This window comes from Polistes dominula, unplaced genomic scaffold (genome assembly GCF_049000335.1).
Source record: "Polistes dominula isolate Pdom_NZ unplaced genomic scaffold, Pdom_raw_medaka contig_80, whole genome shotgun sequence".
Taxonomy (NCBI): domain Eukaryota; kingdom Metazoa; phylum Arthropoda; class Insecta; order Hymenoptera; family Vespidae; genus Polistes; species Polistes dominula.
The window spans coordinates 1,972,962-1,988,724 of NW_028301111.1; the positions used below are offsets into that span (position 1 = coordinate 1,972,962).

The 15,763-nt window shown below is 24.1% G+C and overlaps 2 protein-coding genes across 2 annotated transcripts; one reads left to right on the forward strand and one right to left on the reverse strand.

Moving 5' to 3' along the window:
* Positions 1 to 1,697: 1,697 nt before the first annotated feature.
* Positions 1,698 to 3,642, reverse strand: LOC107071680 (TWiK family of potassium channels protein 18). The gene has a single exon (XM_015330871.2). The coding sequence runs from the start codon at positions 3,301 to 3,303 to the stop codon at positions 2,278 to 2,280; it is 1,026 nt and encodes a 341-aa protein (XP_015186357.1). The 5' UTR covers positions 3,304 to 3,642; the 3' UTR covers positions 1,698 to 2,277.
* Positions 3,643 to 6,045: 2,403 nt separating this feature from the next.
* LOC107071691 (putative carbonic anhydrase 3) lies at positions 6,046 to 15,713 on the forward strand. Its single transcript, XM_015330894.2, has 6 exons — positions 6,046 to 6,482; positions 10,381 to 10,428; positions 11,909 to 12,064; positions 12,421 to 12,644; positions 14,696 to 14,929; positions 15,114 to 15,713. Exons 1-6 carry the CDS (start codon positions 6,446 to 6,448, stop codon positions 15,297 to 15,299), a joined length of 885 nt encoding a protein of 294 aa, XP_015186380.2. The 5' UTR covers positions 6,046 to 6,445; the 3' UTR covers positions 15,300 to 15,713.
* Positions 15,714 to 15,763: the final 50 nt, after the last annotated feature.

The following is a 15,763-nucleotide window of genomic DNA, read 5'->3' on the forward strand; positions in this document are numbered from 1 at the left end:
GGAAAGTTACTTACCAATAATAAAAATATGTTATTAATAATTGAATAATTTTATATTTATATTTGTAGTATTACTTTCAAAAAATAATAAATAATTCCTAATAAATAATAAATTATTCTTTTAATAATAAACAATTTTGTTTGTTTGTGCATGTTAAACAATATTCAATCAAAACCATTTATAACTTTTAGGACACTCATTAATATAAAAAAAACCTGACGACCGATAAGGGTTGACACAATTGTTTATATTTTTTGTCAATAATATTATTACAATAAATTATTAACCTTTTTAAATATCTCGTATGTCTACAGATACAAGTTTTATTAAAAACTGAAGTTTCTATAAAATTGTTTCGTTCCTTTTCTCTTAACTTTTCTTATTTCTATCTTTTATCTTGGTCAAAAAAAAAAAAACGCGTCAAGGGAGATCTTTGCGGTTTCGCACGTACGAATCCATCGCAGTTACGGTGAAATCGAAAAGGGTGCTCGAGGGAAGTTTAGTTTCTGCAGTGATTCGACAAATCGTTGAGAACTGCAGTCCAGTTGTGTATGTTCAGGTGCCAAGTAAAGAGAAGATCTGACCGAACAAATTGAACCTCAGAAAGTTCGGAAAAACACTGCTCGACGACCCTTTTTAAGAATTCAAGAACGATGCCAAAACGGCAAAAGGGCAAAACCTGTCGTCGCGAACAAACAAAACCATCGAGAATATTTTAAGTCGTCTGACTACTGCAATTGATTTATCATAAAAAAAATTTAGTATAATAATTACCATTTTTATTTTTTTTTTTATAATTTATTTAACCCTTAATATATGATTTTTCATTATTTAATTACTATTTTATCTTTGTTTGTACGATGAAAGTCAATAATACTATTATAATTTGGTTTTAATTGGTTTTTTAAAGAAATTAAATTCATTTTTTAGAAGTTTTCTCTATTTTAGGATAAGGTTTTAATTGCTTTTATTAATTCATTAATGATTAGTAATTAATTTGATTATTTTTTACTATCAGAGTTAAGTTTTTAAAAGATGATGGTAGAAAAGATTTCTAATTTTACCACAATCGATATTTTACCAACTGATATCTTACCAACGTATGATAAAAACTATAAAGAAATCTGTAATATCAACAAACGATAAATAAGATGCTAACTTCAATGATACTCGTTTAAAAAATATATTTAATTCGATACTTATAGGGAATTTTTGATCAAAAATGACATAATATTTTTATATAAATATTATCATTTCTATTCCTATAATCATTCTTATTAATAATACATAAATGTCATATTAAAAGTTTAAACATGGCAAAAGAGATTTCTACTTTTACTTCAACCGATATCTTACAAAATCATATTTTTACAGACTACTATTTTACCACAATGCATGATAAAGACTATAAAGAAGTCTATAATATCAACAAACGATAAATAAAATGATAATTCTAATGATAATTATTTTTAAAAAAATATAATATTTGATAATTATAGGAAATTACTTGACAAAAACGACATATTAATTAATTAATATTATTTTTATAAATATATTAACATTTTTATTCATATATTTATTCTTATTAACAATATATAAATGTTATAATAAAAATTTAAACATTATATTATTGATTTCATGCAAATATATTAAACTATTTTTATAAATCTGTAAACGTAATTGTGTAAATCTTTTTTTTAATGTTTAAAAACAGATAAAACTTTTTGATGATAAATTTGAATATGGCATCATTAAAATATTGATTAAACCCATATAAAAATATTGAACATGGAATGTAGTATATATATTTTATCTATAATATAAAATTTATTGTCACGGAAGCAAGATTATTAACACAATCGTAAATTTACTATTTCACATATGATCGTTGTATCAAATAAATTCAAACAGAACCCATATTACTGATAACCTGTATATAACCTTAAAAATTTCGTTTAACTTATGAAGAAAATGAATTCCAAAAAAAGAAGATAATATTCATGTGTGTGTGCGTATGTGACCACTTAAAAGTTAAAATGCAGAATAAAAAAAACAACCATCATATGTCAAAGAAACTTATGGCATATTATTATCTCGTATAGTAAAATTATCTTTAATAATAATAATAATAATAATAATATATTATATATATATATCGTTCCACATATTTTATTAATAAGATCATAAAAAAAAATTAAACCTCATTTAAAGTTTTCACGATGAAGAGTGGGGTGTCAGGGAAGGTGGAGTGTTTTTTTTGTAAATAAAAAAAAATGTTCAAACGAAACTTTTTGATCGGCAGCAGGTAATCATCCTACGATGAGCAACGTCCATCGCGTGATCGAGTTGTTCCTTGAGTTCTCTCGCTTTCACATAAACGTCCTCTTTCATGAGATTATAACACATGGCTATCAAACCCATACCAAGAAGAAGATAAACAAAATTGATGACCAATTTGGTATGACTGCTTTCCGTAGATTCACCTAACGTCCATCCTGGTATAAAATCACCCATACCAATCTTACACAACGATGTAACACAAAAATAGGTGCTGTCCAAAAGATCCCAACCTTCCCATTGTGCGAACATAATTGAACCAACTAAAACGTAACCAAATATGACCCATAGACAAGCCGTTGATGGTACAGTAATCCTTTGACCAGGTTTCCTTTGTCCCGTACATTCGTGTAAATTCGTGTAAAGCCACCTGAACGTTTGTGCCAATATTTTGCCCATATTGAGAAAGTACAATACGTATAACGGTATACCCAATACAGCGTACATGACAGTAGCACCTTTACCCCATGATGTTCTAGGTACCAAATTACCATAACCTATCATGGTAAATATCGACAAACAAAACATCAATGCTGCTGGGAATGACCATTGTTCCGATGACGTCATACCGATATTACAACTCTTTCTCAAATATGCAGCCGTAAAATTGTCCTGTAATTCTCTCAAAATAGAATTGGACACAATGAAAAATGCTGTTCTGTTGAATATGTTGACACTTTGATCACCAGCCGTTTTATACCATAAAACATCAGCGTATTGTTTTTGTATTTGATTACGTGAACAATCAGGATCAATTATAACATTTTGTTTTTCAATCATGATAAAACCAAATGCACCAACTATTGCATATCCAACTACCAAACCACCAACTCCAACTTGTGTACACATAAATGCTACCAACTTACGACAACAATCTTTTATTCTTTCACGAGCGTCAGGTCCACCGGTTGACGTTGACGAACTGTCACGACTTCTTAATGACGATCTTAATACTTGACGTACCATTTTGTTATTATTTTTAATTAATAGATAATCAGATAAAAAAAGAAATAAACACGAGATAATACTATCGTTTTAATACTACGTTGAACTATCCTCTTCTGACTGTAACTAAAACCAAATTTTAACTCAACCAAATTTCTATTTTCGTTCCGAACGTGTTTTCCTCTTCTTCTTCTTCTTCTTCCTCTTCTTATTCGTTTATATTTCTATCTCTTTTCATCTTTTGATCATATATGTTATACGTATACTATATATATACACGGTGACTCTATTTATTCTATTAGATTTTTTTCGTCTTCTTTTAATCTCAAACCTTCAACCTATGTGCACATATTTTCTATCATAATTTATCTCAATCGTTAGTATCTTTTTTTTCTCTTTGGATATATTTATATGACATTTATACGTGTATATAGGGTGTCTTTATTTATTCTTTGTATTACAATTTTTTTTTATTCTTCTTTTTTATCTAAAATTTTCAATTTGTGTACGTTCAAAGTGTTTAATTTGTATCCTTGGTTTTTTTTTTATCTCAACACAGAGAAATCTTATAATTAATTTTTTATTATTTTATAATTCATCTCTTTTAAACAATCATTTGTATTTCTTTCTTTCATTCTCTTTCATAATTAATTTAATGAAATAAAATTAAATAAATATTTAGATATGAATTAATTTGTTATCTTTTTATTGGATTATTTCGTGTCTGTTCTATCTCAATGTGTTGATATTAATTATGGATTATAATTTTAAAAATAACACAAGAGATTTATGAGATGAAAAATGATAAAAAAAAAAAATGGAGTTTTTATATGTTACTTAAGATTACTTATTGGCATTAATTCAAAAATACTTGAATAAAAGTAGATGAGTTTCATGAACTTATGTTAGTGTTCTATCTTCGGAATAATAAGTGTTCGACCAAGTTTCTTTATAGGCCTACTACCATGTGTAACTTGAAATAGTTGCACTCGAGATACGAACTACTTGTGTGTTGCCAAATATCCAGTTTCTATGATCTGTATATATAAACTTTGTTTTATAGATAAAAACCATAAAAAAAAAACACACAGAAAAAAGAGCTCATCATTGATTACGTTTATGGTACAAGAATCTTTTTTAAATAAACGAAAGATTTTGTTTATGTTCTCTTAAAAAAAAAAAAAAAAAAGAATAAAATATTTCATTTGATTTCTTAGAAAGAAACGAAAAATAGATAATCCATCATCCGTGATTACGCTTGATTTTATAAATAAACGAAAGAAATTGTTTAAGTTTTTTTTTTTCAACAAAATGAAAATATCCTTTAATATCATTTGATTTCTTAGAAAAGAAAAAAAAAAAGAAATAATAATTGTGAGAGAAGAAAATGATTATTTGATGAAATTCGATATACGAGATACGTGGGTAGATTGCAATATATTTATCTCATATGTATATATATATATATGTATATATACTTGTGTAATAAGGAATAATCTTTCATTGACAGAAAAAATACGAATATTTGTTCTACTATCTCTTTGGTATTGTAAAAAGTTTGTTTAGTTTTTTTTTTTTTTTTTTTAATCTTTTTGTAATCTTAATTGTGTGTCAAATTCAATGATGTTTTATATTATTACTGATATTTTTAAGAATATAAATTTATTTATATTATCTCGTAACGTGATTTCAAAAAATAATATTAATAATAATAATAATAATATATAATAGATAATATGGTAATAAAAAAATAAAATAAAATAAAATATAGAGAATAAAATGAATGAAGATTTATATCGAGAAATAAAAAATTAACCAATAAATACCATAATAATATTAATAACAATTAATATGAATAATACAAAATATATTGAAAATAAAGAAAACAAAATAGTGAAAAAAAATAACTGAAGATTTTTATCCAGAAATAAAATATGAACAAATAAATATCATTATAATATAATACTAATAATAATTAACACATATAATACACAATATAATAATAAAAAAAAGAAAAGTAATAAAATAAAATAGAGAACAAATTAAATGAAGATTTTTGCTTAGGAATAAAAAATGAACAAAAAATAAATCCATATAACTATTGCAATAATAATAATAATAATAATAGAATGATGATAAAAAATAAAATTGCATCAACTAATGATCAATTGAAATTGAATCCAATAAATTCAAAAAACATTCAAACACACACAAAAAAAAACCGAAAAAATTGCATCTTTTTAATCTTCTTTCTAATTTTCTATTTTTACAATTAAAAATACTAATACTAATGTCTGTTAATAAAAATGGAACAATTAATGAATCAAATAATTATTTACAAATCAAACCAACCAAATACCACATTGTTGATTAACACATCAGAAAGATTAGATTGTACACTTAAAGCAGAATAAAAATTAAATTAAAAAAAACAAACAAACAAACAAGGACAATACGTTAACTAGACAAAAAAAATTAGGATTAAAAAAAAAGTGAATAATAGGAAGAATTATAGTTTTACAAGCGGTTAGTTTAAAACTAAAAAGGCCAGGTCAATTGAATGAGGGAGGATGTGTTATCACGAATCGTGTTTGTTCGTCACCAACATATTGGCTTCGTCCAGTCTCGTAATTTGACGAAGTTGAACACGTTAAATCTCGTCGATAGGTCGGGGTCCTCCTCCTCCACCTCATCCACCTCCTCCTCCTCCTCCTCCTCCTTCTATTTTACCTCCTCCTCCTCTTCTCTAACGTAATCTCGAGGGTTTATTCAGTCAGATTTAAGTCGCGTATACAACCAGTCGTATTTGATTCTGTTCACACACAAAAAAAAGTACCTGTAACCACCCATGTGTGTTATTTTATATGTGTATGTGTGATCCCCAACGTGTATATTTGTCCACTTTTGCGTGTCAACCCCTTTTTTTTTTTTTTTTTTATTTCGTGTAACACGAGTGGTTCAATTTCAATTTTTAGAAACAAACAAGAAAAATAATTGAGTTATTTTTATTAGAAATTTATTTTATTTTATTTATTTTATTTTTCTAAATAACCCCCCTCCCCAAACCACCACCACCACCACCACCTCTACCACCTTATTTTGTTTCAAAAAATTATATTTTTTTAAATCACTTTAGTGTTTTTTTTTTTTATTTAAACACGAAATGTGGATTTATTCGACGTTATTTGTAATTTTAACAGGTAATTAAAAAATGGGGATGAGAAAATATTAAAAATAATATAAAAATTTTAATTTAATATCTTCATTATTTCATTTTTTTTTTGTTCTAATCATCGACACGTAAATATCAAGGAAGAGATTGTTATTTTTTGTTTTATTTTGTTTCTATTTTTTTTTAAATTAAATTTTCATGTAACGTGAGATAAGGATTACGAAGACAATCCTTTTTCATTCTCACTTTTCTCTCTCTCTCTCTCTCTCTCTCTTTTGTTATCTATCTGTCTTTTTGATTAGGGGTGGCTTCGTTTAACTTGATTATTTTATTGCGTTCTATTCTCTTTCTTTTTCTTTTATTTTATTTACTTTTATTTCAATAGAAACACATTATAAATGAGTATACAGTTTCCATATAATTTTCAATAATCATTTTTGGAAAAAAAATTTATCTTATTGGTTGTATCAAAAAAAAAAAAAAAGAAAGAAATAAAAATTTCATACAATTATTAATATATATATATACTATATATAAACTAACATAATAATAATATAAAAAATATATAAAAAATATATATATATATATATATATATATATATATATATAATAAATAATAATAAGAATTATAATATAATAATAGTAAAAAATAATAATATATAGTAATATAAACTATATATATATATATAGCATATAAACTATGGCAAAAATTAATCTAATTCATTGTATCATCTTCCCCCACTCTTAAATGAAAAGAAAGAGATAGCAAAATTATTAATAAATATATATAATTAAATTTATTGTTATAAATATTATAATAATAATATATTAATTATATAATATATATTAATTATTATATTAATTAATAATATATTTTTATTTAACTTTAATTATTTTAATTTAATTTATATTTCTAATAATTTATTTTTCCCAAAGATCATCGTAAAACTATTAAAAAAAATTATTTTTTGTTGTTGTTGTATACCCTTTTACCCCTAAAACAAAACCTAAAGTTTTCGCAATTATTAATAACTAAATATATTTTATTATATTTTTCTTACCAATAATCTAAAATTACGATAAAAACTAATTTTATTCGTTGTATCAATATTATCCCCCTTTCTACTCCTACCCCTACATTTAAAAAAAAAAAAAGATAGAAATTTTATACAATTATTAATTAATACAACACACTAATACAATACATTAATACACGATTCATAATCGAAAAAATACTACGACGAATGATTCTGATCATGATGATGATGAAAATTACGATGACCTTTGAGAAGTAGTATGGATAATAAAATCATGCCGATGATAAAAAGCGGAAGCGCGAATTATGTTCATTAAAATCTGCTGGTTGGTTTAGAACTATTCGAAACCTAGATAATAATAAATGGTTATTATCATCGAAAGCGCCGGCGTTTATTTAACGTTATCCGATTGTACTTCAATCAGGATAGATTCAAATCTTAATCTTAATCAATCGTTTTATTCTCGGAATATCTTCAATCTCGTTTAATCTTATTATCATTATTATTATTATTATTATTATTATTATTATTATTATTATTATTATTATTATTCTATTTCTTCTTATTATTATTGTTATCTGGTATCAATGGTGTAACGAAAAATGCGTACGTCTAATGTAATGTATTTTTTCCCGCGATTGACCAAATGAATCTGTGCTTAGGCACAATGATCGGTCAATGAGGTCAATTCTCTTTCCTGTCGTTGCACATTCAATTACTTCTTCTGATAGTTCATTGAATAAATGCACTATTAATGAATAAATATATATATTTATATATATATATATTTTTTTTTACACATGTTGCTCGGATATTTTTGATTTGTTTTTAAACTTAACAAAGTTGATTTAAATTTTTTTAACACGTTGTAGATTTATTTATTATTAATTAAATTACATAATTCATTTAATAAATGCACTATCAATGAATAATATGTAATAATATTTTTTTTTACAATTTTTTTCCAATAAAATTTGATTTTTGTTTTTTTCTAAGGTGAACAAAGTTGATTTCTTTTTTTTTTTTTTGAACAAGGTATAGATTTAACTATTATGCTTCTACAAATAATTTATTGAATAAATGAACTTTTAATGAATAAATATAAATATATATTTTGTTTGACACATGTTGCATATCAAAATTTGATTTCTTTTTAAATTCAACAAAGTTGATTTATTTTTTAACACATTGTAGATTTAATTACTTGTTTTGATATTTCATTTAATAAAATTATTATCAATGAGTAACGAATATTATAAATTGTTTATTTTTTTTTTATATATGTTGCACCAAAATTGGACTTCTTTTTAAATTCAACAAAGTTGATTTATTTATTTATTTATTTTTTTTTAACACGTTGTAGTTTTAACTTGTTATGCAGATAATTAATAGAATAAATGCACTGTAAATAAATATATATACATTTTTTTTTCATACATGTTGCACCGCAAATTGTTTTTTTATTAAATTCAACAAAGTTGATTTATTGTTTTCAACTCATTGTAGATTCTATTACTTGTACATATAATTCATTAAATAAATGCATTATCAATCAATAATATACATCCATTCTTTTTTCATGTTGCATCAAAATTTGATTTCTTTTTAAATTCAACAAAGTTGATTTATTTTTTAACACGTTGTAGATTTAATTACTTGTTTTGATATTTCATTGAATAAATTCATTATAAAAGAATAATATATATTATATATTTTATATTTGTTTTTTTCTTCTTCTTTTAGTTTGAATCCTTCTTCATATTTTTTTGCTGTATAAATCATGTTTAATCGATTAATGGTTAAATATAATATGATAATATTTGCCTCGTAACCCCTCTTTGAGGTTATAAAAAATTACAAGAATTATATTGCACGAGGAAATTTAATTTCCTTTTTAATTGAACAAAGTTAATTTACTTTTTTATTAATACACATTGAACGTTTACGTAATCTCACATTGTTCGTTTAAAAAAAGGTTCAACATTTTTATTTTAAATTCATTTTCTACAGATTACAAAAATGCTAAATAATTTTAGGTTAACCCTATAACGTTCTAAGTGTGCCTCTCAGGCACCATCGATTTTCGGCGCTCTGCTTCAAATATATCGTTGGGTCGTTATTGGTAATTATTACGAATCAAAGATTATACTCCTCAGTTATTAACAAGTGTCACTGTAGTATTTAAAATAAAAATTAAGACGTCATTTTGTAGTATTTTAAATCTGACACTTAAAATTTGTTCAGTCGAAGTATGATACTTAATTAATATTCAGAGCGTTAAGGGTTAACTTAATTTTTGTAAAAATTAAAAATTGCTAAACATTTGTAGGTTAACCTTATCTTTGTAAAAATTACAAAAAAAGATGCTAAATATTTTTGGATTAACTAAATTCTTCATATTTGCAAAAATCACGTTTAAAGTAACATAAAAATTCTTATAGAATTTTCTCTAGAATAAATTATCATTAGATAACAATCAATTAGTATATTATTACAACGGGTGTCATGTTAAATTTGAATTAACCTATTCGATTTCGATAAATGATTACGTTCAAGATAAATTTAACATTTCCTGATGAATTCGATTCAGGGGTATGGCAATTCCGTTTGAAATATCGTAAATCTATCATTGTAAACATATATGTGCACATGTACATGAACATGTGTATATATATGTGTGTGTGTAATCGTTTCAATGGAATCAAATTTCGAAACTATGGCGTAATCATTTCTTATATTTGTCAGAAAAAGAATAAGAGAGAGAGAAAGAATAAAAAACAAGAACATAATTTTAATATGTGTCATACACACATACAAATATTAAACAATTATCTAAGCAATTGTTTATTCATATTTATTGGTTTTCCATTTTGTTTCTTTCTTTTTTAGGATTTCACATTGGAAGAACAGCTGATTGGGGTTATTGGGGGGACCATGGTAATTTTTAATAATTCATTTTTCTAATATATATATATTATAGATAATAAATAACGATAATAATTTTATAATAATCGATAACAATCAAGGACAATGATAACAACTTTGTTTTTTTATTTTTATATAAACTTTACTTTACATTCGATTTTTATCGATAATAAGTTGTTTAAAGTAGAACAATTTACTAATCGATAATGTTATATACTTTTTTGTGTGTATTTGTTCTTGTTTATTGATAACTTAACATTATTATGATAAATAAGAAAATAAATAAAGATAATAAAATAGATAAAATTGACAGAGATAAAATGATCAGATTTGTAAGAACATATTTTTTAAATATTTTTTATTTTTATTTTATTTTCTTTTTAATATTTAATTAATTATGCATTAATTATGTGACTTATTCATTTGTTTATAGATGATGTATATATATATATATGTTTAAAGATAAGATTTGTGATGACATCATTTTTGTAATCTTTTGTTTTTTATTTTTATTTTATATTTTTCTTTTTTTTTTTTTTTTAAAGTTAATCAATTATTCATTAATTATCTTAGTTATACTGTTTTGTTTATAAATGATGTATATATGATGTATAAAAATCAGATTGGTGATGACATCATTTTTGTAATCTTTTGTTTTTTATTTTTATTTTATATTTTTCTTTTTTTTTAAGTCAATCAAGTATTCATTAATTATCTTAGTTATACTGTTTTTTTTTTTATAAATGATGTATTATCAATAATTAATATTTATAAGTATTATAAATACGTATATGAAGTAAGTAAATTTATAAATTCAATTATATTATAATAATTATCTCGTAACGACACGTAGTCACGTTGTCAATTGAACGTGACTCTTTCTATTAATTTAATAAAAATTACTAATGTTTAATTTATTAATATTCTACACGTTTTAAACGATGATAAATAAAGTGATACGAAGAATTATATCTCGAGCGTCTACGATTCTATTTCTAGCAAAACCGTAACCTACATTTCTCGTTGAATATAAATTCACTCATACCATTGTAATATTTTAACAAATAAAATTCTAAGAGATTAAGTAAGCAAATATTAATTTAAAACAAAATCCAATTAATAATTATTAATTATGTATCGATTAAAATTGTACGATTTATTGTTTAAGAATAAATTTAAAAACAATATTCAATTAAATATTGAATATAAAAATTAGTATTTTTAATTCACAGATATATGAAATATTTGAACAAAAATTGATTATAATAACAATTTGTATTTTTAATTCATAAATATAAGAAAAATCTAAAATACAAAATAATTTGATTAACAATTAATTTTATTAATTTATTTTGAAGCACATAATTTAATTTTAATAACAATTTGGAAACATCTGAAATACAAAAAAATTTGAGTAATAATTTATTTTATTAATTTATTGTGTTAATTTATTTTATTAATTTAATTTCTTTTTATCCCTTTTTTTATATAGAGCCTAATAAATGGCCAGGAACATGTTCAACGGGAAAACAACAATCACCTATTAATATAGTAACTGCAAATACGATAAATACAGATTTGGGTGAATTAAAATTTATCAGATACGATCATCCATTTACTGGAAAAGTTACTAATTCTGGACATACAAGTAAGTTAACAATATTTAATATTATATTATTAAATAATTTAATATCAACACATTTATTAGTTTATAATTAATATTTTTGTGATTAAATAGAATAATTAATAAATTATTATTTATAATAATAAATTATATATATATATATTTAAATTATTTTATTTATTATATATATTTGAATTATTTTGTATTTATTTAATTGGAATTTTTATATATTTAAATATATATTTTAATATATTTAAATAAATGAATATAATTAATTAAATTATTTTCATAAATATTACTTAAACTGTTATTTTATTTTCATTTTTTGTTTAAATTAATCTAATTCTTTTTTATTCTTTTTTTCTTTCTCTTTTCAACAGTAAGAGTCGATCTATTCGAGTATCCAATGCAATTGGAAATCAAACATCTCTCAGCTAATTATACGTTCGTTCAAATGCATTTTCATTGGGGATCTGAACACACTATTGACGATAAACGTTATCCTTTGGAATTGCATCTGGTTCATTACAATGACGATTACATAAATGACCTTGTTGCTTCTGAACACAGAAATGGTTTGGTCGTGTTAACTATTTTATTCGAGGTAAAATTACTCCTACATATTATTCTATTTTTTCTTTTATGAAAAATTTTTAAGAGGTAATATAAATTTCAAAAAATACACAAAAAATAAATTATTATGTATCAGATATTTATAGATACACAGATAAAAAGAAAAAGAAAATTGCCTCACAGAATTTTCAGTTATATTTTAAACACGTTCAAAAACATAAATGAAATAGCATAACGTTTTCAAAATAATTTATGAAACATAATACGTGAATATTATATAATTTATATATATATATATATATATATATATATATATATATATATATATATACTATTATATTATATATATATATATATACTATTTTTCAGAAAAAAACATTACTACTTTTAGTAAAGTTACTTCGAAAGTAGGGTTTTTTCGAAAAGTAGTGAGGTTTTTTCCGATAAGTCCGTAGGGTCTTTCCGATAAGTCCGTAGGGTCTCTCTAAGTAACCTTATTACTTTTCGGAAAAAACCTCACTACTTTTCGGAAAAAACCCCACTTTTGGAGTAACTTTACTAAAAGTAGTAAGGTTTTTTCCGAAAAGCAGTGAGGTTTTTTCCGAAAAGTAGTGAGGTTTCTTCCGATATTAGTGGGGTTTTTTCGAAAAGTAGTGAGGTTTTTTCGGAAAAGTAATAAGGTTACTTAGAGAGACCCTACGGACTTATCGGAAAAACCCTCACTATTTTTCGGAAAAAACCTTACTACTTTTAGTAAAGTTACTCCGAAAGTGGGGTTTTTTCGAAAAGTAGTGAGGTTTTTTCCGAAAAATAGTGAGGGTTTTTCCGATAAGTCCGTAGGGTCTTTCCGATAAGTCCGTAGGGTCTTTCCGATAAGTCCGTAGGGTCTTTCCGATAAGTCCGTAGGGTCTTTTCGATAAGTCCGTAGGGTCTTTTCGATAAGTCCGTAGGGTCTCTCTAAAAAACCTTACTACTTTTTGGAAAAAACCTCACCGCTTTTCGGAAAAAACCTCACTACTTTTCGGAAAAAACCCCACTTTTGGAGTAACTTTACTAAAAGTAGTAAGGTTTTTTCCGAAAAGCAGTGAGGTTTTTTCCGAAAAGTAGTGAGGTTTCTTCCGAAAAGTAGTGACGTTTTTTCCGAAAAGTAGTGAGGTTTTTTCCGAAAAGCAGTGAGGTTTTTTCCGAAAAATCCGTAGGGATTTCCGAAAAGTCTGTAAGGATTTCCGAAAAGTCCGTAGGGATTTCCGAAAAGGTTGTGTCTTTTTCTCTTAATATGTAGTATAGCAGCTGTTTTATAACTCTGTTCCCTAGCTCTGTTTCCTGACCGGCCGCGTTTATTTTCTTTTCAGATCACTCGCATTTTTTAGAAGTTTTTGCTTTAAAAATCCTTATTTAGTTTATTTTGTATATATATAGGATACTGTGGCCTCGTTTTGCAGTAGTTCTGTTATAAAATATTGATTTTATATTATTCTGAAATATTTAGGTCATTATAATAGCACAGAAAATAATAATACATAAATATAGAAAAAGTAAGATTTGGTCGTATGTAAATTTTAATATTTGAAATAAAATACACCACCTAATGCAAATTTACAGTTCTTAGAGAGATAGATGACGTATACATAAAAAATTCTAAAATATGCGATAAAAAATAAAAAATAAACGCGGTAAGAATTATGCTATATTCTAGCTTGAAGAAAATCACACAAAATAAACAAAATTTCATTAAGATTGGTTCTGTAATTTCTGATTTATTAACAGACAAACATTAGGACACTAAATTTTTATATAAAAATTAAAATTCCTAAGCTTGTTTCTAATTATTATTTTACTTCAAAGTAATCACTAAATGATATTAACATTTTTTGTATATTTAATTAATAATTACTATTATAAAAATATTGTTTAATTGAATTTTAAAACTATAACAAATTAGTTTGAAAAGAAAACTTTCCACGAACGTGTTAAGTGATAAAAAAATGGTGGTGGTGTTGATGATGATGATGGTGGGGGAGTATAGGAAACCAAAAAAAAAAGAATAAAACATTTTATTATTATTAATAATAATCATTGTAGATGGGTGAGAATAATAACGAAGGATTAGAGCCAATAATAAGTGGAGCAAAATCAGTAACAGAATGGGTCGGTGCTAGTTTTGTAAGAATAAATGGTGAAGTAATACCAGAATTACTTCTTCCAAAAAATTGTCAAAATTATTACACGTACAAAGGATCATTAACTACACCTGATTGTAAAGAAGTAGTAACATGGTTCATAATGAAAGATACACTTACGGTATCTGAACAACAAGTAAGACAATAATATATTTAATATCATTATTATTAAATCGAATATTGAAAATATTAAACGAATATTAATTAGGATTTAATGAAAATAATAATAAATAATATATATATATATTGAGTATTTATATATTTAGCATTACTAATATTATTGTTATTAATATTAATTGAAATTGGTTTGATTTATTTAGTTGGAAGTTTTACAAAACATCGAATCACCCGATGGAACATTGAAATTTAATTATCGACCAACCCAAAGTGTCAACAATCGAACAATTTATTATAATCTTCCAGGATGTTCGTCCGCTGTGAAAAATAATTTCTCCATATACCTATTTGTAGTAATTTATTACATTTTCTTCATCAAATTATCATAACTTTATTCCAATTCCAACGATTTATATCGACGGATTATTAAAATGCCCTGTAAGTGTGAAAAAAGAGAGAAAGACAGATATATAATTATTTTTTGCTGTCTTTTTTTATTTTTTTTTATTTTTATAAAATGCAAAATGCATAAGCCACAAGATTTTTTTCAGGGATTAGGTCATTTTTTTTCATTATAAATATTATTTTTATTTTTGGTAATATTTTATTATTGTATTTTATTGTTCACCAAAAAAATTGTGCATTTGTTTATTTTATTTTTTACTTATGTGTGTAAGGGATAAGGGAGCTTGTTAACGAAATAATTATTAATATTAACCAAAGATAATCGTCATGTGCCAAAATAATAATAAAGTGCCAAATAATGATAATATGTTTTGTATAATATAAAAAAAAAAAAACAACATTAGAGAAATATATTTAATAATATATATTTTATATTACTTAACATTTA

What these genes read in the sequence shown, in the direction of transcription:
- LOC107071680 (XM_015330871.2), bottom strand. Translation starts at nt 3,303, where the DNA reads ATGGTACGTCAAGTATTAAGATCGTCATTAAGAAGTCGTGACAGTTCG.
- LOC107071691 (XM_015330894.2), top strand. Translation starts at nt 6,446, where the DNA reads ATGTGGATTTATTCGACGTTATTTGTAATTTTAACAG. An exon ending in TGTTAACTATTTTATTCGAG is followed by an intron (nt 12,645 to 14,695) that starts GTAAAATTACTC and finishes TAATCATTGTAG; the next exon opens with ATGGGTGAGAATAATAACGA. An exon ending in TTACGGTATCTGAACAACAA is followed by an intron (nt 14,930 to 15,113) that starts GTAAGACAATAA and finishes TGATTTATTTAG; the next exon opens with TTGGAAGTTTTACAAAACAT.